The 21,268-nt window shown below is 40.3% G+C and overlaps 1 protein-coding gene across 4 annotated transcripts; it reads right to left on the bottom strand.

Moving 5' to 3' along the window:
• Positions 1-47: 47 nt before the first annotated feature.
• On the bottom strand, positions 48-20,978 carry MOCS2 (molybdenum cofactor synthesis 2). Of its 4 annotated transcripts, XM_042994956.1 has the most exons (7): positions 20,908-20,978; positions 20,533-20,705; positions 19,416-19,537; positions 4,296-4,423; positions 3,620-3,770; positions 2,754-2,877; positions 48-164 (listed from the first exon to the last, which is right to left on the bottom strand). In XM_042994956.1, the coding sequence occupies exons 2-7, from the start codon at positions 20,548-20,550 to the stop codon at positions 96-98; spliced, it is 612 nt and encodes a 203-aa protein (XP_042850890.1). In that variant the 5' UTR covers positions 20,551-20,705; positions 20,908-20,978; the 3' UTR covers positions 48-95. The 4 variants fall into 4 exon arrangements, with proteins under 4 accessions (XP_042850890.1, XP_042850884.1, XP_007076709.1 ...); XM_042994950.1 differs by lacking the exon at positions 20,908-20,978 and having other exon boundaries at positions 20,533-20,878; XM_007076647.2 differs by lacking the exons at positions 20,533-20,705; positions 20,908-20,978 and adding an exon at positions 18,084-18,237 and having other exon boundaries at positions 19,416-19,502.
• Positions 20,979-21,268: the final 290 nt, after the last annotated feature.

Genomic DNA, 21,268 nt, shown 5'->3' with positions numbered 1-21,268 from the left:
GTAAACTAGCTTAACTTCTAGAAAAGAAAAATCAAAATGTGATTAAAGACAGTTTACCAAGTTTAATTTTAGTTCTCTAAAAAAAAATGTGTGAATTAATCACTGGCTGTCCAAAAGCACTCTTTGTTTCTTTTCCAAGATGATGATGATTCTTCATACATTTCCTGAAAAACAGAACCATAACAGGTATTCAAAACAGAGTGGCTTAACAAATTCAACTGCATCAGAAAAATTCAGGCAAATGAATCTAGTTAAATCTGCTACTCTTCCAACAATCCAATAAATATTTGTTTGAGGCACTGAAAGGAGAAAACTGAATAAATCTGTTCCCTCCACTTAAGGACCCCAATCCAGTGGGAGAAACACTGACATGAAGACTTAACAAGGCAAGGTACAACCACAGAATGGAATAAACAATTCCATTTGGGACCATGTCAGGAGACAGCCTGAGCAAGGTTACACAGGGAAGATGCAAGGTCTTTAATAATTTTAAGCACTTTTTTCTTTCCAAACACATCTACTTCAGCATTTCTATATATGCTTTTCCACAGGCTGATGGGATACTTCCACTAGGTGTGAAATTAAGTGACCACCCACAGAAGTTCTTAAGCAGGTTTGGGCTCTACCCTAGAGACAATTGACAATTGCTTTGTAAGTGTGTGCCCCACCTACCTGCCTACCCGGCTATTTCACCAATGATCTCAAAGCACAGGTGGGACTAGAACCCGACACAAACTGAGATGATACTCGGAAGCGAGGGGAATAAGAATGTATCAATCTTTCTTCTCAATCTCCAGTCAAATCCTATTTCTGAGGGACAGAAATCCAAATTCGACCTTCCTCTGAACACTGTATATACCCTCTCAACCTCTACAGACAGAAAAGTAAACAGAAAGCTCAGCTAGACCTTGAAGTATAAAGATGAGAGGATGCCCCAATCCTGCCCACCCTCTTATTCCAGGGACCTACTCTCTCATCTACTTTCTATGGGCAGGCTGTCCATTCTTTCTCCTTGGTAAGGAGAGCTACTGGGGTGCCTGATGACTCAGGTGGTTGAGTGTTCGACTTCCGATTTGGGCTCAGATCATGATCCCAGGGTCATGGGATCAAGTCCCACGTTGGGTTCCGCACTAAGCATGGATCCTGCTTAAGATTCTCTCTTAAGCCACCTGGGTGGCTCAGCAGGTTAAGGATCTGATTCTTGATTTCAGCTCAGATCATGTTCTCATGGATTGTTGGGTTCTGCGCTGACAACACAGAGCCTGCTTAGGATTCTCTTTCTCTTTCTCTCTTTCTCTCTTTCTCTCTCTCTCTCTCTCTCTCTCTCTCTCTCTCTCCCCTTCTCTGTCCCTCCCCTATGCATGTGTTCTTTCTATAACATTTAAAAAATAAAAAAAGGTTCTCTTCTTCTGTCCCTCTCCCCTGCTTGTACTATCTGAAAAAATTAAATTAAATTAAAATTAATTAAAAAAAAAAAAAGCTACCTCTGCCACCCAGATTCACAACTCAATGGAGAATGCTCTCCCTGACTCACTCTATTCAGGAGACTGCCTCATGTAGTCTATCAAAATGGTGGCAGCTTTGTTCAAAGCAAAGCCACCATACAGCTGAGCTTCACAGAGACTGTTTTCTGTCACAAATCCTATCTTCAAATCCCAAAGTATCCCCTTATAAGAACAGGTGTCAGTTTTTATTCATTTCAAAATTTTTTTAATCTTTATTTTTGAGAGAGAGACAGAGCATGAGCGGGGAAGGGGCAGAGAGAGAGGGAGACACAGAATCAGAAGCAGGCTCCAGGCTCTGAGCTGTCAGTACAGAGCCCGATGCAGGGCTCAAACTCACGAACTGTGAGAACATGACCTGAGCCGAAGCTGGTCGCTTAACCAATTGAGTCACCCAGGCACCCCAGTTTCAGTTTTTGTTCAGAAAACATGGTCACTGGGTTTCATAGGTCCTGTGTAAGAGTCCAATTTGTTCATCTCTACCACAAACGGAGCCAGCAGGCTCCTAGGAAAGACACGCTCTGCACTCTGATCTGAGACGTTAATTCCCTCCTTGGCTTTGCTACCCAGCCAAAATGCTGTGGGCAATTCTAGACTCTTAAAGGCAATCACAAGTTTGAGAGTTCAGAACAACCCCACTGTTACTGTTACTACACCATGGAAGAACTTAAGGAGTTGGGTCTTTTCATCCCTTCAGAATGTCCTCTTTAACCAGAGATTCACTCTTACTGATTGGTTTGATGTGTTGACAGAAAACAAACTAGAATTTCCTATTTATGTCTGAAAATCCACTCACTATGCATTTTCTCCAAAGAGGCAATACCCCACTCTTTTTTCCTAAGAAATTCTAGAATGTTGCTTGCTCTTTTGCCTCGAGAAATCTTGTTTACCTATTGCTGAACAGCTGTGCATTATTATCACTCTCCACAGGACTAACTCAAGGGAATTCTAATCCAAAGTGAATGAATTCATATATGAACCAATGGAAAAGTCCAGACAAGGAATTCCAATTGTTACCAACTATTGAGGCCTAATCTGTGCCATGCATTTCTTTGGGGCATGTACTTTTCATGCTTAACAAACTTTGGAAAGGAGATATTACATAAATACTATTTCAGATAAAGAAAACACAATTCTATAGAGTCAGGGAAGACCCTAGAATACAAGTTCTACATGTAATCTCATTCCTTATCTTTTAAACAATTTGTGAGAAAAACCATGTCCAAATGGCAAAATTAGATATTTCCTTACCTTTTTCCATATGGGCACCTTGGCTTTTAAAGTATCAATGGCATAGCTCACAGCTTCAAGGGATGAAGTCCTATGGGCCGAGGACACAGCAATGATAATGCTTGCTTCCGACACTGGAACTAAGCTTTAACAAAATGAAGAAGAAAAATTGCCATCTCTTCTGAATCCACATGTTAAAGGATATTAAACACATGAAAAAAAAATTCCAGTAAAGCATTCTTACAACTAAATATCCAGTTCTACTTTAAACTTCAGGTTAATTAAAAAACAGTAATTTATCCCGTTTGCATTCAGCAGAGGGGATGTTGAGGTTGTGCCTAATTTGTTAGTATATTAAATAGAAACAAATATTAAAGAATAGAATTGATGAAATTTAGTTTTTAATAACAAAATAACAACTAATGTAATATAACAGAAATGGAGTCTCAATTGCTGGGCTCTTTTTAAAGTCTAGAACTCCACTCTTCTTAGTGGTATAAACAGGCAACTAATTTAATGACCTTCAAAGGCACTACATTAAAAAAAATCTATTAACAGACTTATCATACAAATAGAGTCCAGACTATAAAACAATTCTTAAAAGGCCTCAAGGACTTTAGCACACATTAGCACAGGCCTTGTGTCTGCACAAGGCTTTTTCGAGTTTGGCACATTTGGACTTTGTTTTAGCATCAGGCACTCTCCAGATGTTACAATGAAACAAACAGCCCTTGAGGTGCTATCCACTGTCTGCCTGTCTGCCAGAATAATACACAAACCTTCCTCTCATGCTAATATAGGATTCCTACAGAAGATTCCAGAATTAAAATCGCACAATGATGGAAAACAAATGCAATTAACTATTTAATTGCTAAAGGAAATCATACCCAAGTCTATGAAACACTGCTATGTGTTTGACTGGCCATTTCTGCCTAATGTCACTACAAATTTTTCTGATTTCATTTTCCGCCATTGGTAGATATGCTTCATATTCTAAGCTAATGACTTTTTTCCCTTCAAAGTTATTTCTTGTAGTCCCTAAAAAAAAAGAAAGAAAAAGAAAAATATTAAGGTTTCCTTACAATAGAAATAACACATTAATAGAAAAAAGGATTATTTCAGCAGCACACCAATTTGCCTACGAATTGCTTTCAAATTTTCTAAAAACAAACATTTGGTTAGAAAACCAAAAAATAATTATCATAAAGATGAGGAAATACAATGTCGCTAATGAGGCAAACATATCAAAAATACTCATAGGACAAACCAGGATGGGAAACATTATGCTCCCAGGACTATCATTAAGTTAGTATCACCACCATTTTTTCCCCTCAATATTTGGAACATACAGAATTCTCCCTGAAAATAATGACTCTTATTCTACTCTTTTAATGCCTTTAACACAGGTTGGTTTGAATCTGAATAAAAATTAAAAAGTGTCTACCCACCATGGGTTACTGCTCTTAGTATCTTAAAATCCTCTATTAACACTGAACATGGAAAACACTTGCTGATTTCTATTGTCTTATGCAGTCAACCCACACTGTGAAAATCACAACTTACCTACAAACAGGGATACTGCACCACAGAGTGGAGAAACCACCAACTGTGAGACTTCATCTATGGAGAGTTTCTCAGCAGTGAATTTTATTATATCTTTAGATTTCTCTTCAATTTCATTCATATCTTTCCTGGAAGATATTAACAAACCTTAACATTGGTACTACAGGCAAAACACCCAACTCAACTGTGTTTCAATTTATATTTTTTGTACATTAGATGTGATAGAAGTCATGGTTTGAACTGAATGATAAAAACAAGTGTAAAATTTTAGCAAAACTCAACATATTTATAAATATCCCCAATGAATCAAGCAGGATATATAAAAGGAACTGTAATCTACCTCATATGCCACTTTATTCCAAATTCTGGAATTGCTACTCTTATCTCCTATCGTAGTATAGGTCAGACATCGACACCTTCAGCCACACACACATATCACCTCTGATCACTACATCACCATGCACTACACCTAGGACTGGTTTTTTCTTTATCCAAAAGGGAGAGAGGGAGAACAGAAGCAATGGTGACTCCACAGGAACTCAGTTCATTTCATAACCGGGCATAATCCTAGTTAAGTAACGGAGGAAATAAGGAAATGAACCGCGTGCCTATCACCAGATGTCCTACAAAGTCCTCTGCCATGCATTTCTCATTTCATTTATCAAGCATCTATTACATTCTCACTAAGTGACTAACCCCACACACTAGACAAGGACCAGGGAACAAAAAACCTGCCTCCTGCGCTCAGGGCACCTATATGGGAATGGGAGAAACAAAGCAATAAACAAAAAATATAAATAGGGGTAACTTATAAAAATAAACAGGGTTCTGAGACAGAGCATGGGTGCTGGGGAAGGGGCTATTTAAGAGGGTCAAAGAAAGCCTTTCTGAAGACATACTATAGAGAGGTGAGACCTGAAAGAAAGCAGCCTGTAAAGAAACAGAAGAACAGACCCCCAGGCAGAGACAGGGAATGGCAAATACAAAGCCTCCAGAACCTGCAGGGAGGCTGGAGCTCAGGATGTGAGGGAGAGAACAGATGGGCTGAGGGTGGGCACGTGGGCCGGGTCTTGCCAGATGAGGAGTCTGGATATAATCATAAATCCTGCGGGATTTCATTCACAATGAAAGGCAAGAGAGAGAAGGCTCAGGGGAGTTAAGCACTCCTTCAGTGTGGTTCCAACCAAGGAATCCCACTAAATCCAATGTCTTTTTCCCTATACTTCCAGCTACTGGAAAGAAAGAAAAGCACAAATATTCACATTCCACTGGGTTCCAGGATGTTTCAACCTCCTGTACATGGCACCTGAGCTTCTTACAATAACTTACATGTAACATGAACATGGTCTGTGAACGTCAAACCATACCAAATTCCTACCACTTTGATTCTGTAAGGATGTGGATTCTAAAACCACGTTAGGGAGGGGATCCAACATGGTGTAGTAGTAGGGGGACCCAAAGTTCCCTTGTCTCTCAAACACAGCAGTGTTAAGGCCAAAGGACTTCGAATTCCAAGAGTCAGGGCTGCAGAGTGACAAAGATGTCTCCAGGGACCCACGGGGACAACCTGGCAGGCCACAGATGCGTGACTGCAAACTGGAAGAGATAAAACGGGCCGTGTAGGCATGGAGGGAAGGGATCCCTTTCTGCGGAGAGACAAAGGGAAGAGAAACAGAGGCTGGGGAAGCCTAGGACTGTATCTAAACAAGAGAAAAACCACAGATCGGGAGGGAGAAAGATCCAATCTCTAACCGCGGGGCTTTCCCCAGGCTCAGTAACTAGTTCAGAGGCACAGTCCGCAGTGGGAGAAAGCAATCCCCTTCCTGGACTGCTGTGGGAAGAAGGTATATAACCTTTCAAAGGACAAAGACTGCCTGCGCCCACCAGCCATAAGCCATATATCGGTGGCACCGAGTGGCACTTCCCTAGATCCCAGGTGTATGGAGAGAGAATCTGTAAAACATCGGGGTTTAAGTCCCAGCCGAGCACCAGGGAGGCATGGGGTCGGGGGAGCAGAACAAACTGCCTTGTTCGCGCCTGCAGCACTGCAAACATGGTCTGAACAGAGTGGTTTGGGACAGCCGGACGATGGAGCGGAGACTGTGGTGTCGCCATTTTTCTCGCCATCACCACCAAGATGGGTCCTCAGGGATCGGTCTGCGGGCCCCACAGTGGAGGCGGGAGATGCCTACACCAAACCATGCCCCTCCATACCTGGTAACTGTGTATCTACCAAAGCGGGATTGACACTAACAAACCAGAGAGCTGCTCCTCCAGATCAGCACTGCCACCAGTTCCAAGGCACCCAGCGGCATTGCACTGCCTGATTTAATTCTTGGACAATTCTTATTATATATGTATATATTATATATTTTATTTATTTATTTTTCTTCCTTTTCTCCTTCTTACTTCTTCTCTCCTGTAGTCTGGTTATTCTGGTTATTGGTTTACGTAAGCAGACATATTTAATCTATTCTCTTTATACTTGTTCTATATCTCTTTATTTTCCTCTCTCTCTGGAATAAGCTGTAGAGTTTCTCTGCCCGCTCACTTTTCTTTTCTTCTTCCCTGCCGCTGTCATTTCTCTCTTTGTATGGGATAAGACCTCTTCCATCAACAATGCCTCAACCCCGTTGTTTTGCTATAGCTGATGTTTTTTCTTTTTGTATTTGTTTCTTTGTTTTCTTTTCGAGGGCTACTTCAACGAACAAATCAAAGCACACCTGGTGGAGGGTCCAAAGGATCACTACCAGTAGGGAGAAAAAGCAACCAGAGTCACAACAACAGAGAGCAAGTAACACTCCAAAAAACAGCTCCTGAAGGGCCAGGCCCTGGACAATGTATGATTCCTCTTTAATATAGTAGTGCTCACAGGTGCAGGCCACATAACAAGCTTTTAAAACACACAAGGGACAGAAAACTAGCCAAAATTCAAAAATGAACTACTGGGACCTCATCAAAATAAAAACTTCTGCACAGCGAAGGAAACAATCAGCAAAATTAAAAGGCAACCGACAGAATGGGAGAAGATATTTGCAAATGACATATCAAATAAAGGGTTAGTATCCAAAATCTATAAAGAACTTATCAAACTCAACACCCAAAAAACAACTAATCCAGTGAAGAAATGGGCAAAAGACGTGAATAGACACTTCTCCAAGGAAGACATCCAGATGGCCAACCAACACATGAAAAAATGCTCAACATCACTCATCATCAGGGAAATACAAATCAAAACCACAATGAGATACCACCTTACACCTGTGAGAATAGCTAACATTAACAACTCAGGCAACAACAGATGTTGGCAAGGATGTGGAGAAAGAGGATCTCTTTTGCATTGTTGGTGGGAATACAAGCTGGTGCAGCCACTCTGGAAAACAGTATGGAGGTTCCTCAAAAAACTAAAACTAGAACTACCCTACCACCCAGCAATTGCACTACTAGGCATTTATCCATGGGATACAGGTGTGCTGTTTTGAAGGGACACCCCCATGTTTACAGCAGCACTATCAACAATAGCCAAAGTATGGAGAGAGCCCAAATGTCCACTGATGGATGAATGGATAAATAAAAGGTGGCGTGTGTGTGTGTGTGTGTGTGTGTGTGTGTGTGTGTGTGTAATGGAGTATTACTCGGCAATCAAGAATGAAATCTTGCCATTTGCAACTACATGAATGGAACTGGAGGGTATTATGCTAAGTGAAATTAGTCAGAGAAAGACAAAAATCATATGACTTCACTCATATGAGGACTTTAAGAGACAAAACAGAAGGGAAACAAAAATAATATAAAAACAGGGAGGTGGACAAAACAGAAGAGATTCATAAATATGGAGAAGAAACTGAAGGTTGCTAAAGGGGTTGTGGGAGGGGAGATGGGCTAAATGGGTAAGGGGCATTAAGGAATCTACTCCTGAAATCATTGTTTCATTATATGGTAAATAATTCAGATGTAAATTTTAAAAAATTAAAAATAAAATTAAAAAGATATTTACAATAGACTTTGATCAATAAAAAAAAAGAGAGAAAGAAAAGAAAACTAGCCAAAATGATGAAACAGAATAATTCTCAAAAGAAATTCCGGGAAGAAATGAAAGCTGAAGAATCGATCAAAACACATAAACAATATAAATGAACAAGAATTTAGAATAATAGTCATAAGATTAATCGCTGAGCTTGAAAAAAACATAGAAGACAGCAGAGAATCTATTGCTGCAGAGATCAAGGAACTAAAAAATACTCATGATGATTTAAAACTGCTATAAATGAGGTGCAAAATAAACTAGAGGCAGTAACAGTGAGGATTGAAGAGGCAGGGAGAAGAATAAGTAAAACAGAAGAAAAAATATGGAAAAAGATGAAGCTGAGAAAAAGAGATAAAACTATTCTGGACCACAAGGGGAGAATTAGAGAACTAACTGAATCAATGAAACGTAATCGTATCCGTATCATAGGAGTTCCAGAAAAAGAAGAGACAGAGAAAGGGGTGGAAGGGATACTTGAACAAATCATAGCTGAGAACTTCCCCCAATCTGGGGAAGGAAACAGACACTGAAATCCAGGAGGCACAGAGAACTCCCTTCAGACATAATTTGAATTGATCTTCTGTACAATATATCATAGTGAGACGGGCAAAACACAAAAATAAAGAGAGAATTCTGAAAGCAGCTAGGGATAAACGGGCCTTAACTTATAAGGGTAGACACGTAAGGACAGTAGCAGACCTATCTACTGAAACTTGGCATGCCAGAAACGAGTGGCAGGAAATTTTCAATGTGCTGAATAGGAAAAATATGCAGCCAAGAATCCTTTATCCACCAAGCCGGTCATTCAGAATAGAAGGAGAGATAAAGGTTTTCCCAGACAAACAAAAACCGAAGGAATTCATGACCACTAAACCAGTCTTGCAAGCGATCCTAAGGGGTCTCTGTGAGTGGAACGATGCAAAGACCACAAAGGACCAAAGACATCACTATAAGCATGAAACCTACAGATAACACAATGACTCTAAATTCATATCAATAATAACACTGAATGTAAATGGACTAAATGCTCCAATCAAAAGACACAGGGTATCAGAATGGATAAAAAAACAAGAGCCATCTATCTGCTGTCTACAAGAGACTCATTTTAGACCTGAGGACACCTTCAGATTGAAAGTGAGGGAATGGAGAACCATCTATCATGCTACTGGAAGTCAAAAGAAAGCTGGAGGAGCCATACTTGTGTCAGACAAACTAGATTTTAAACTAAAGGTTGTAACAAGAGATGAAGAAGAGCATTATATCATAATTACAGGGTCTATCCATCAAGAAGAGCTAACAATTATAAATGTCGATACACCCAATTCAGAGGCACCCACACATATAAAACAATCACAAACATAAGCAATCCTATTGGTAAGAATGTGGTAATTGCAGGGGACTTTAATATTCCACTTACAACAATGGACAGATCATCCAGACATAAAATCAGTAAACAAACACTGGCCCTAAATGATACACTGGACCAGATGGACTTGACAGATATATTCATTCTTCTCGAGTGCACACAGAACATTCTCCAAGATAGATCACATACTGGATCACAAAACAGCCCTCAATAAATATAAAAGAAATGAGATCATACCATGCACATTTTCAGATCACAACGCTATGAAACTTGAAATCAACCACAGGAAAAAGTTTGGAAAACCTCCAAATACATGGAGGTTAAAGAACATCCTACTAAAGACTGAATGGGTGTGAACATGGTGGCATAGGAGGACACTGGGCTCACCTCGTCTTGCTGATCACTTAGATTCCACCCATATCTGCCTAAATAACCCAGAAAACCGCCAGAAGACTGGCAGAACGGACTTTCCGGAGCCAAGTGTAGACAAGAGGCCCACGGAAGAGGGTAGGACGGAGAAGCGGTGCATGCTACACGGACTGGCAGGAGGGAGCCGGGCAGCGGAGGGGCAGCCCACCTGTCAAGGCAGAGCCCCTGAAGTCTGGCTTGCAGAAGCAGAGGTGCTGGACTCGATGAGTTCTGACAGCCAGCAGGACTTAACATCCGGAATGTTATAAGTCAACAGCTCTGCTCAGAGAGTGGGAGGGCAAGAGGACACCGGGGGTGAGAGGTGTTGAGCCCTGGAAGACAGAGCTCAGCTCGGCAGGGAACAAAGGCGCTGGCCAGCGCCATCTCCCTTGCCCACCCCCCAGCCGAAATCCCAAAGGGAACCAGTTCCCATCACTGAACTTGCTTGCCCTGAGAAAACACCCAATGCTGTGCTTCTATGGACCCATCCCTCCGACGGGTCTGCCTCCCTCCAGGTGCTGAAGGGCCCTTCCCGCAGGTGACCACCGACACCAAAGCTAGCTAAGCCTGCCCCTCCCACCCCTGTGCACCTTGCAGATCCACCCCAGCTAACATGCCAAATCCCATCAAAGCAGCACCACAAGCCTGGCAGTGTGCAAGCAGCCCAGACGGGGGGCACACTACTCCACAGTGAGTCCTGCCCCTGGGAGAAGGGAAGATAAGGTACAAACCAGTCTGACTGTGACCCCAGCAGTGAGCTGAGGACAGAGAGCAGGTCTGACAGTGGCCCCGCCCACCAACACAAGTTACTCCTGACAGCACAGGGGAAGTACCCTGCAGTTCTGCGCCACCCCAGGGACTATCCAAAATGACAAAATGGAAGAATTCTCCTCAAAAGAAACTCCAGGAAGTAGCAACAGCTAACGAATTGATCAAAAACGATTTAAGCAATATAACGGAACAAGAATTTAGAATAGAAAATTAATCGCTGGGCTTGAAAAAAGTATAGAGGACAGCAGAGAATCTATTGCTACAGAGATCAAGGGACTAAGAAATAGGAGGAGCTAAAAAATGCTATAAATGAGGTGCAAATAAAATGGAGGCGACCACAGCTCGGATTGGAGAGGCAGAGGAGAGAATAGGTGAACTAGAAGATAAAATTACGGAAAAAGAGCAAGCTGAGAAAAAGAGAGATTAAAAAAATCCAGGAGTATGAGGGGAGAATTAGAGAACTAAGTGATGCAATCAAACAGAACAATGTCCGTATAATAGGAATTCCAGAAGAGGAAGAGAGAGAGAGAAAGGGGCTGAAGGTGTATTTGAACAAATCATAGCTGAGAACTTCCCTGATCTGGGGAGGGAAAAAGGCATTGAAATCCAAGAGGCACAGAGAACTCCCTTCAGACGTAACTTGAATCAATCTTCTGCACGACATATCATAGTGAAACTGGCAAAATACAAGGATAAAGAGAAACTTCTGAAAGCAGTTCGGGATAAACACACTCTAAAATATAAAGGGAGACCCATAAGACTAGTGGAAGACCTATCTACTGAAACTTGGCAGGCCAGAAAGGAATGGAAGGAAATCTTCAATGTGATGAACAGAAAAAATATGCAGCCGAGAATCCTTTATCCAGCAAGTCTGTCATTCAGAATAGAAGGAGAGATAAAGGTCTTCCCAAACAAACAAAAGCTGAAGGAATTCATCACCACTAAACCAGTCCTACAAGAGATCCTAAGGGGGATTCTGTGAGTGACATGTTGCAAGGACCACAAAGTACCAGAGACATCACTACAAGCATGAAACCTACAGACATCAAAATGACTCTAAACTGATATCTTTCAGTAATAACACTGAATGTAAATGGACTAAATGCTCCAACCAAAGACACAGGTTATCAGAATGGATAAAAAAACAAGACCCAACTATCTGCTGTCTACAAGAGACTCCTTTTAGACCTGAGGACACCTTCAGATTAAAAGTGAGGGGATGGAGAACTATATATCATGCTACTGGAAATCAAAAGAAAGCGGGAGTAGCCAAAGTAATTTTGAAAAAGAAGACCAAAGTGGGAGGCATCACAATCCCAGACTTTAGCCTCTACTACAAAGCTGTAATCATCAAGACAGCATGGTATTGGCACAAAAACAGACACAGAAACCAATGGAATAGAATAGAAATGCCAGAATTAGACCCACAAGAGTATGGCCAACTAACCTTTGACAAAGCAGGAAGGAATATCCAATAGAAAAAAGACAGTCTCTTTAACAAATGGTGCTGGGAGAACTGGACAGCAACATGCAGAAGGATGAAACTAGACCACTTTGTTACACCATTCACAAAAATAAACTCAAAATGGATAAAGGATGTGAATGTGAGACAGGAAACCATCAAAAACCCTAGAGGAGAAAGCAAGAAAAAACCTCTCTGACCTCAGCCACAGCAATTTCTTACTTGACACATCCCCAAAGGCAAGGGAATTAAAAGCAGAAATGAACTATTGGGACCTCATGAAGATAAAAAGCTTCTGCACAGCAAAGGAAACAATCAACAAAACTAAAAGGCAACAACAGAATGGGAAAAGATATTGGCAAATGACATATCAGGCAAAGGGCTAGTATCCAAAATCTATAAAGAGCTCACCAAACTCCATACCCAAAAAACGAATAATCCAGGGAAGAAATGGGCAGAAAACATGAATAGACACTTCTCTAAAGACGACATCCAGATGACCAACAGGCACATGAAAAGATGCTCAATGTCGCTCCTCATCAGGGAAATACAAGTCATAATACAAACACTCATATACCACAAAATACAAAACACTCAGATACCACCTCATGCCAGTCAGAGTGGCTAAAATGAACAAATCAGGAGACTGTAGATGCTGGAGAGGATGTGGAGAAATGGGCACTATCTTGCACTGTTGGTGGGAATGCAAACTGGTGCGGCTGCTCTTGAAAACAGTGTGGAGGTTCCTCAAAAAATTAAAAATAGACCTACCCTATGACCTAGCAGTAGCACTGCTAGGAATTTACCCAAGGGATACAGGAGTGGTGATGCATAGGGGCACTTGTACCCCAATGTTTATAGAAGCACTCTCAACAATAGCCAAATTGTGGAAAGAGCCTAAATGTCCATCAACTGATGAATGGATAAAGAAATTGTGGTTTATATACACAATGGAATACTACGTGGCAATGAGAAAGAATGAAATATGGCCTTTTGTAGCAAAATGGATGGAACTGGAAAGCGTTATGCTAAGTGAAATAAGTCATACAGAGAAAGACAGATACCGTATGTTTTCACTCTTATGTGGATCCTGAGAAACAGAAGACCATGGGGGAGGGGAAGAAAAGAAAAAAAAGGGGGGGGGGGTTAGAGAAGGAGGGAGCCAAAACATAAGAGACTCTTAAAAACTGGTAACAAACTGAGGGTTGATGGGGGGTGGGAGGGACGGAAGGGTGGGTGATGGGTATTGAGGAAGGCACCTGTTGGGATGAGCACTGGGTTTTGTATGGAAACTAATGTGACAATAAATTTCATATTTTAAAAAAATGAAGAATGAATGGGTCAACCAGGAAATTAAAAAAGAAATTAAAAAATATATGGAGACAAATGAAAATGAAAACACAACAGTCCAAACCCTTTGGGACGCAGCAAAGGCCGTCCTAAGAGGAAAATACATTGCAATCCAGGCCATCTCAAGAAACAAGAAAAATCCCCAATACAAAATCTAACAGCACACCTAAAGGAACTAGAAGCAGAACAACAAAGACACCCCAAGGCCAGCAGAAGAGAAATAATAAAGATCAGAGCAGAAATAAACAATATAGAATCCAAAGAAAGAGTAGAACAGATCAATGAAACTAAGAGCTGGTTTTTGAAAAAATAAACAAAGTTGATAAATCCCTAGCCAGACTTCTAAAAAAAGACAGAGAACCCAAACAGATAAAATCATGAATGAAAATGGATTTATCACAACCAATCCCTTAGAAATACAAGCAATTATCAGAGAATACTATGACAACCTGGAAGAAATGGCCAAATTCCTAGACACCCACACACTACCAAAACTCAAAAAGAAATAGAAAATTTGAACAGACCCATAACTAGTGAAGAAATTGAATCAGTTATCAAAAATCTCCCAACAAATAACAGTCCTGAGCCAGAGGGCTTCCCAGAGGAATTCTACCCGAGTTTATTTAAAGCAGAGTTAATACCTATCCTTCTCAAGCTGTTCCAAAAAATAGAAACAAAAGGAAAACTTCCAGACTCATTCTATGAAGCCAGCATTACCTTGATTCCCAAACCAGACAGACACCCCACAAAAAAGGAGAATTACAGGCCAATATCCCTGATGAACATGGATGCAAAAAAAACTTAACAAGATACTAGCAAATTGAATTCAACAGCATGTAAAAAGAATTATTCACCATGATCAAGTGGGATTCATTCCTGGGCTGCAGGGTTGGTTCCATATTCGCTAATCAATCAATGTGATACATCACATTAGTATAAGAAAGGATAAGAACCATATGATCCTGTCAATAGATGCAGAAAAAGCATTTTACAAAATATAGCATCTTTCTTCATAAAAACCCTCAAGAAAGTAGGGATAGAAGGAACACACCTAAATATCGTAAAGCCATATATGAAAAGCCCACAGCCAATATCATCCTCAATGGGGAAAAACTGAGAGCTTTCCCCCTGAGATCAGGAACATGACAGGGATGTCTACTCTCACCGCTGTTGTTTAGCATATTGGAAGTCCCAGCCTCAGCAATCAGACAACAAAATGAAACAAAGGCATCAAAATTGACAAACAAGAAGTCAAACTTTCACTTTTTGCAGACGACATGATACTCTATATGGAAAACTGAAAGACCACCAAAAGGCTGCTAGAACTGATACACGAATTCAGCAAAGTCACAGGGTACAAAATCAAAGTAGAGAAATCGGTTGCATTTCTTCACATCAATAATGAAGCAACAGAAGGAGAAATCAAGAAATTGATCCCATTTACAATTGTACCAAGAACCATAAAATACCTAGGAATAAACCTAACCAAAGATATAAAAAATCTGCATGCTAAAACCATAGAAAACTTATGAAGGAAACTGAAGAAGACACAAAGAAATGGAAAAACATTATGTGCTCATGAACTGGAAGAATAAATATTGTTAAAATGTCAATACTACCCAAAGCAATCTACACAATCAATACAATCCCAATCAAAATTGCACCAGTATTCTTCTCAAAGCTAGAACAAACAATCCTAAAATTTGTATGGAACCACAAAAGACCCTGAATAGCCAAAGTAATATTGAAAAAGAAAAGCCAAAGCAGGAGGCATCACAATCCCAGAATTTAGCCTCTACCCCAAAGCTGTAATCACCAAGACAGTATGGTATTGGCACAAAAACAAACACATAGACAAAGGGAATAGAATAGAAACCCCAGAATTGGACCCCCAAATGTATGGCCAACTAATCTTTGACAAAGCAGGAAAGAGTAGCCAATGGAAAAAGACAGTCTCTTTAATAAATGGTGCTGGGAGAACTAACTGGACAATATACAGAAGAATGAAACTAGACGACTTTGTGACACCATACACAAAAATAAACTCAAAATGGATGAAAAACCTAAATGTGAGACAGGAAACCATCTAAACCCTAAATGAGAAAGCTTGAAACAACCTCTCTGACCTCAGCCACAGCAATTTCTTGCTCAACACATCTCCAAAGGCAAGGGAATTAAAAGCAAAAATGTTGAGATTGGGATCTCAACAAGACAAAAAGCTTCTGCACTGCAAAGGAAACAATCAACAAAACTAGGCAACCAACGGAATGGGAAAAGATATTTGCAAATGACATACTGGATAAAGGGTTAGTATCCAAAATCTATAAAGAACTTACCAAACTCAACACCTGAAAAACAATCCAGCGAAGAAATGGGCAGAAGTCATGAGTAGACACTTTTTCAAAGACATCCAGATGGCCAATAGACACATGAAAAGACACTCAATGTCACTCATCATCAGGGAAAAAGAAATCAAAACCACACTGAGATACCACCTCACAACGGTCAGAGTGGCTAACAGTAACAACTCAGGAAACAACAGATACTGGCGAGAATGTGGAGAAACGGGAACCCTCTTGCACTGTTAGTAGGAATGCAAACTGGTGCAGCCGCTCTGGAAAACAGTGTGGAGGTTCCTCAAAAAATTAAAAATAGAACTACCTTATGACCCAGCAATAGCACTACTAGGAATTTATCCAAAGGATACAGGAGTGTCATTCATAGGGGCACATGTACCCCAATGTTTATAGCAGCACTTTCAAAAATAGCCAAATTATGGAAAGAACCCAAATGTCCATCAACTGATGAATGGATAAAGAAGATGTGGTTTATATATACAATGGAATACTACTTAGCAATGAGAAAGAGTGAAATCATGCCATTTACAGCAACGTGGATGTAACTGGAGGTTATTATGCGCAGTAAAATACATCACTCAGAGACAGATGTCATATGTTTTCACTTATATATGGATCTTGAGAAACTTAACTGAACATCTTGGGGGAAGAGAAGGGGAAAAAATAGAGAGAGAGAGAGGGACTCCCTCTTATACAAAGTGTAAGAGACTCTTAAATACAGAGAACTTAGGGTTGATGGGGGGTTGGGGGACAGGGGAAAATGGGTGATGGGTATTGAGGAGGGCACTTGTTGGGATGAGCACTGGGTGTTGTGTGTAAGTAATGAACCATGGGAATCTACCCCCAAAACCAAGAGCACACTTTACACACTAATATGTTAGTCAATTTGACAATAAATTATATTAAAAAATAAATAAATAAAACCATGTCACAAATCCTTTCAGACACCTTCAAACAATACACAACGCTGTTAAGTAATCTTCCTATTTCCAGAGAACTCCCATCTCTCTTTCTCACATACATACACACACACACACAGTTTAATGACAGCATACAGTTTCTGAATAAATTCCAAACTCTGAAAAATGGCATTTTTCTAAAATCATGGTAGTGATATGGTGACCAGTTTCCAAGTAAAACTGAGATACATATCAAGAAATTCCATTATTTCCAAACAGTAGGACTAAGAAAGATCCAGTCTTTATCAGTATTGTGGGCAATTTGCTTTGCAATATATATATTCCTCACCTTTTGGGGCACTGCTCTCCAGCAAAGTGGAGAAAAAAACAGGTGAAAAAAAAAAAACTGGTATCATCCTGGGTACGCTTCGTTCTTTAGTGAGGCCAAGATTTTGCCAATGAGTATGGTATTTACTCTTGACTCTGGAGAAAAGCCCTATTAAACTAAGAAAGCTTTCTTTCATTCCTAACTCGCCAAAACTCTTTAATTGAAGATAATCATTAATTTCTAGATTATTTGTAAAGATGGCAAGACGCAATGGGTCCCAGAGCTACTTGCAACACAGCTATCATAATAAAGCTGTTTCTTTCTACCTGGAAAATGGTAAGCTTTCTTACTAAGCACAGTGATCTTTTCACTTTCTGGCCATGCAATTTTTCTACATTTCTCTGTGCCCAAAAGGGCTATTTTCCTCGATTAATAAGCATCTTTGTGAAAAAGTACAGAGAATCCAATAATCTGAAATCAAATGTTGGCTCTGCCACCTCTTAGCTATGTGAGTGTAGACAAGTTTTTTAACTTCTCTGAATTTCAGTTTTCCTGCCTGCAAAATAGGAATATTAATACTCCAGCATCCAGCACTGTGCCTGACACATAATATAGTTTCCACAAACCATCTGAATTCAACAGAATGAACATATCAAACTGACTTTATATTAAAGTGCTTACAAGAGAACAGATGCAGAGATGAAAGGCAGGTATGCACAGGTCTGTCTGCACCAACTCTTTATTGGTGTAGGCAGACTTACCAAGAGTATACTATCGTCTTTGTGATCCTTCTCCACAAGACTGGTTAAGAAAAACATACCTCACACACCCAAGTGGCTCAAGAGCACTACCCTCCACTAATGGGGGGGATAATGGCAATTTCATCTCCTGACTGAAGCTGGAGGAGTTGATCTCCAAGCTCGACATATTCTTGACGGACAGCAAATATCACCTGATTTCTGACATCAGCCAATCTGAAGGGGAAAAAGCTAATTAGAAGTATCAATGCAGTGTTAGATCCCCAATCTCTTCAGCTGCAACTAAAAATAGCCATAAATATTACTTCATGAGGCATCACCTGCAAAGTTACTAATTAAGCCAATTCACACTCTGCAGAGAAAGTACATACTCACTGAAGAACCTCCTTATTCACCACAAAGCACACAGTAAAATGCTAACAATTCTTTAATGGAGGTTATGTGCCTTGGGGAGTTAAACAAACCCCCCTCCCCCCAAAATACTAGACTAGACAACATTGAGACCAGGTCAAAAAAAAAAGAGAGAGAAAAAGAAATTTTCTAATCAGTACGTGCCCTCCCCAGGAGATCTTCTGAGTATACAAGTATACTAAGTGTATCTCAGAATTTTCCTACAAAACCAGGTGTCTCAAGAGGTAAAAGGTTAAAAGTAAAGCAGAACAGAAGCCCCACCTCATTTCAATGATTATCAGGACACTTTCAGAGCAAGTTAAAAGACATGAGATCAAGAAGTAATTTTCTCTTATAAACCCACACTTGGAGTATCTTCTACATTACACTAAGACTTCCTAGTTAAAAATCTATACAGACTTAAATGACAAAATATTCCTAAAACACCTTTAAATAAGCTGTAATTACATTTTGTTGCAAAAAGAACTTGAGGTAGGAACCACAGCAGTAAATTACACATTTTCAAGAACCAGAAAAATATTAAACATTGCAAAAACTCAAATTCAACAGTAGCTAAGGTCTGTGATCTTTCATTTTTCTTTTATCTTAGAAATTTCTACTTTGAGTTCTCTAAAGAAGGGGCAGGACATAAAATTCAAAGCACACGTTTTCAACCTAATTTGTAACAATTCCATTTAATGTTATAAAAATGCAGAATCCACATTTTTAGTATTTTGTAAATTATATAAGCAAATATAACCATGTCCCTTTGGCAGTATCCCAGCTCACTGTGGATTTTTTAGTAAAATACCTTTAACCTTAAAAAATTATGCATTTTTAGATACCAGAATTTAAGATTTTTGGAGTAGTTGCAGAAAAATACAACTAATGACCCTTTCTGAATTGTGCATGGAAATAAAAATCAGCTTTTTTTCTCTAATCACTTACTCATTTTTAAATATTTAAAAATTGTTAATCATAAGCATTCTAAAATTTTTAACTACCCAGGATGTCGTGCTTCTATCTCATTCCACAGCTGCAATGCTTTTATTTCTTGTGGCACAGAAATAGTCTCAGAGCGAATTCCCGCAATTTCAGCACTTTTTGCAAAATACAACACTTCAACCTGAAAAGGAGAGAAAATGCCTTTAATAGACCTTTTCTGTCTCGGTGGGCTCTGTTGCTTTCCAATCACTTGAATCAAAGACCAATTTTCAGTTAGAGAAAATTAAATCATCCATAAAATGTTAGTATAACTACAAGTTCAAATTTTGAAAACTCTTTATGTTTTAAGCACAATTCAGATTGATTTCCAGATGATTTTTAGTTTTATGAATGTAAGCTTGCCACAACTAAAACCCTAACGGTATCTTCTTAAAAACCATGAAGTTAGTCTTTATTCCACATAAAATTATAGCACCTTTTATAAACCCTTAGTGGTGAACAGATGTCTGAGTCAAGCGATAAATTACACAAATAAATAACAAAAAAAAGCGAGACACGTCTTTCACAGTTGTCATAGGACCTTTGATTCAAGTCCACATTACACTGACCCCAGCTGCAAAGGATTAAGTTATATAACATACAAACCCGGACATTTGTAAAAGCAGGTGAGTTTGAAATACAAGATAAATTGGTATTTCCTAGGAGAAACCTATGCCGTCAGCCTGGTATCTAAGAAATCTGGCCAAGTAAAATGACCCACCTGTTCCACTGTGCAAATTTTTCTCTATGAAATAATCAGAGGCTTGCAAATGCTTATATGAAGCCCCTTTTTTTCTTTTTACAAGAATTCTCAGTTAAGTCCATTTTTAATTTGAAAACTGTCTTCGCCAAAACGTATAATATGAGAAGCATGGAGGCAAAGGTTCTGAGGGTGCCTTTAGAAACCTCTAACGCCGGCACCTCGGAGACCAAGAGTTCGCGGAGAGAACTTGACCTTCGTTAAGGTAGCCCAAGCAAAGCCTCCGAAGCCCGGCGGGGCCACACTGGTGGTGGTGGTTGCGACCCTGGACGTAAGATTCGATCAAGGTGGTTTCGGTAGGGATCCGGCTGAGCAGGGCCGGGTCTGTGAAGGGAAGAAAAGGGGGCTCATGCATCTGGGAGGGCGCCCACCCTTACCTGGCACCGCAACACCATTCCGCCAGGATTCCCTGAACCGGTACAGCGGCCGCCGAGGCGGAGTAAAGTCGACGGAGAGCGCAGGCGCAACCTGACGGCTCTTTCCGCCCCTACAGGGCATGCGCAAAACAATCCCTCCGCTGCTGTTCGCCTTCCTGCGTTGGGGCCGCGGACTGCTTAAAGAAAAATTCAATTGTTACTCGCTGGTGGGGAGGGGTGGCGAGCTTCAATTGTAGGTATCACCAAATGGGGGAAGGGCTGGCCGTTCAAACTCATCTTCTTAGATGAGAGGCCGAGGTGCGGGAGAGCAAACACCGAACTATACTGGACACTTGTCACCTGCGTTATGAAAGTTCGGCTTTCCCACTCACTCACCTGTAGGTTTGACTTTGACACCCGTTATCTACCCCGACGTCCGGTATACGATTAATGTCCCTTAAAGGCATAGCATTCAGCTTATCAGAGTATTCGAACTGTATCAGATTTACACTTTTACGGTTTACTAGCTGCTCAGTAATGTGTCCAATTGCCATGTATCCATTCAACCTTTCCAATTTTTTTTTTTTAATCAACAAGATCTCTGTTTTAAACCGCTTACATAGTTTTGTGGCTATAAGGCGCCCCTCCCCTTGGAACTCACAGTGCTGGATGTGACACAGTCATTGACCATTAATGGTAACTCAGTGTACCAAAAGTAATGCCAGGGGTACATGTAACATTTCATGGGGGTGGAAAG

Source organism: Panthera tigris, chromosome A1 (assembly GCF_018350195.1).
Source record: "Panthera tigris isolate Pti1 chromosome A1, P.tigris_Pti1_mat1.1, whole genome shotgun sequence".
Lineage (NCBI taxonomy): Eukaryota > Metazoa > Chordata > Mammalia > Carnivora > Felidae > Panthera > Panthera tigris.
Note: the sequence above shows the minus strand (reverse complement) of the source record. Positions and strands in the feature narration are given on the sequence as shown.

What these genes read in the sequence shown, in the direction of transcription:
- MOCS2 (XM_042994956.1), bottom strand. An exon ending in GCAGTGTTTCATAGACTTGG is followed by an intron (nt 2,878 to 3,619) that starts GTATGATTTCCT and finishes ATTTTGTTAAAG; the next exon opens with CTTAGTTCCAGTGTCGGAAG. An exon ending in AGGTGCCCATATGGAAAAAG is followed by an intron (nt 165 to 2,753) that starts GTAAGGAAATAT and finishes TCTGTTTTTCAG; the next exon opens with GAAATGTATGAAGAATCATC.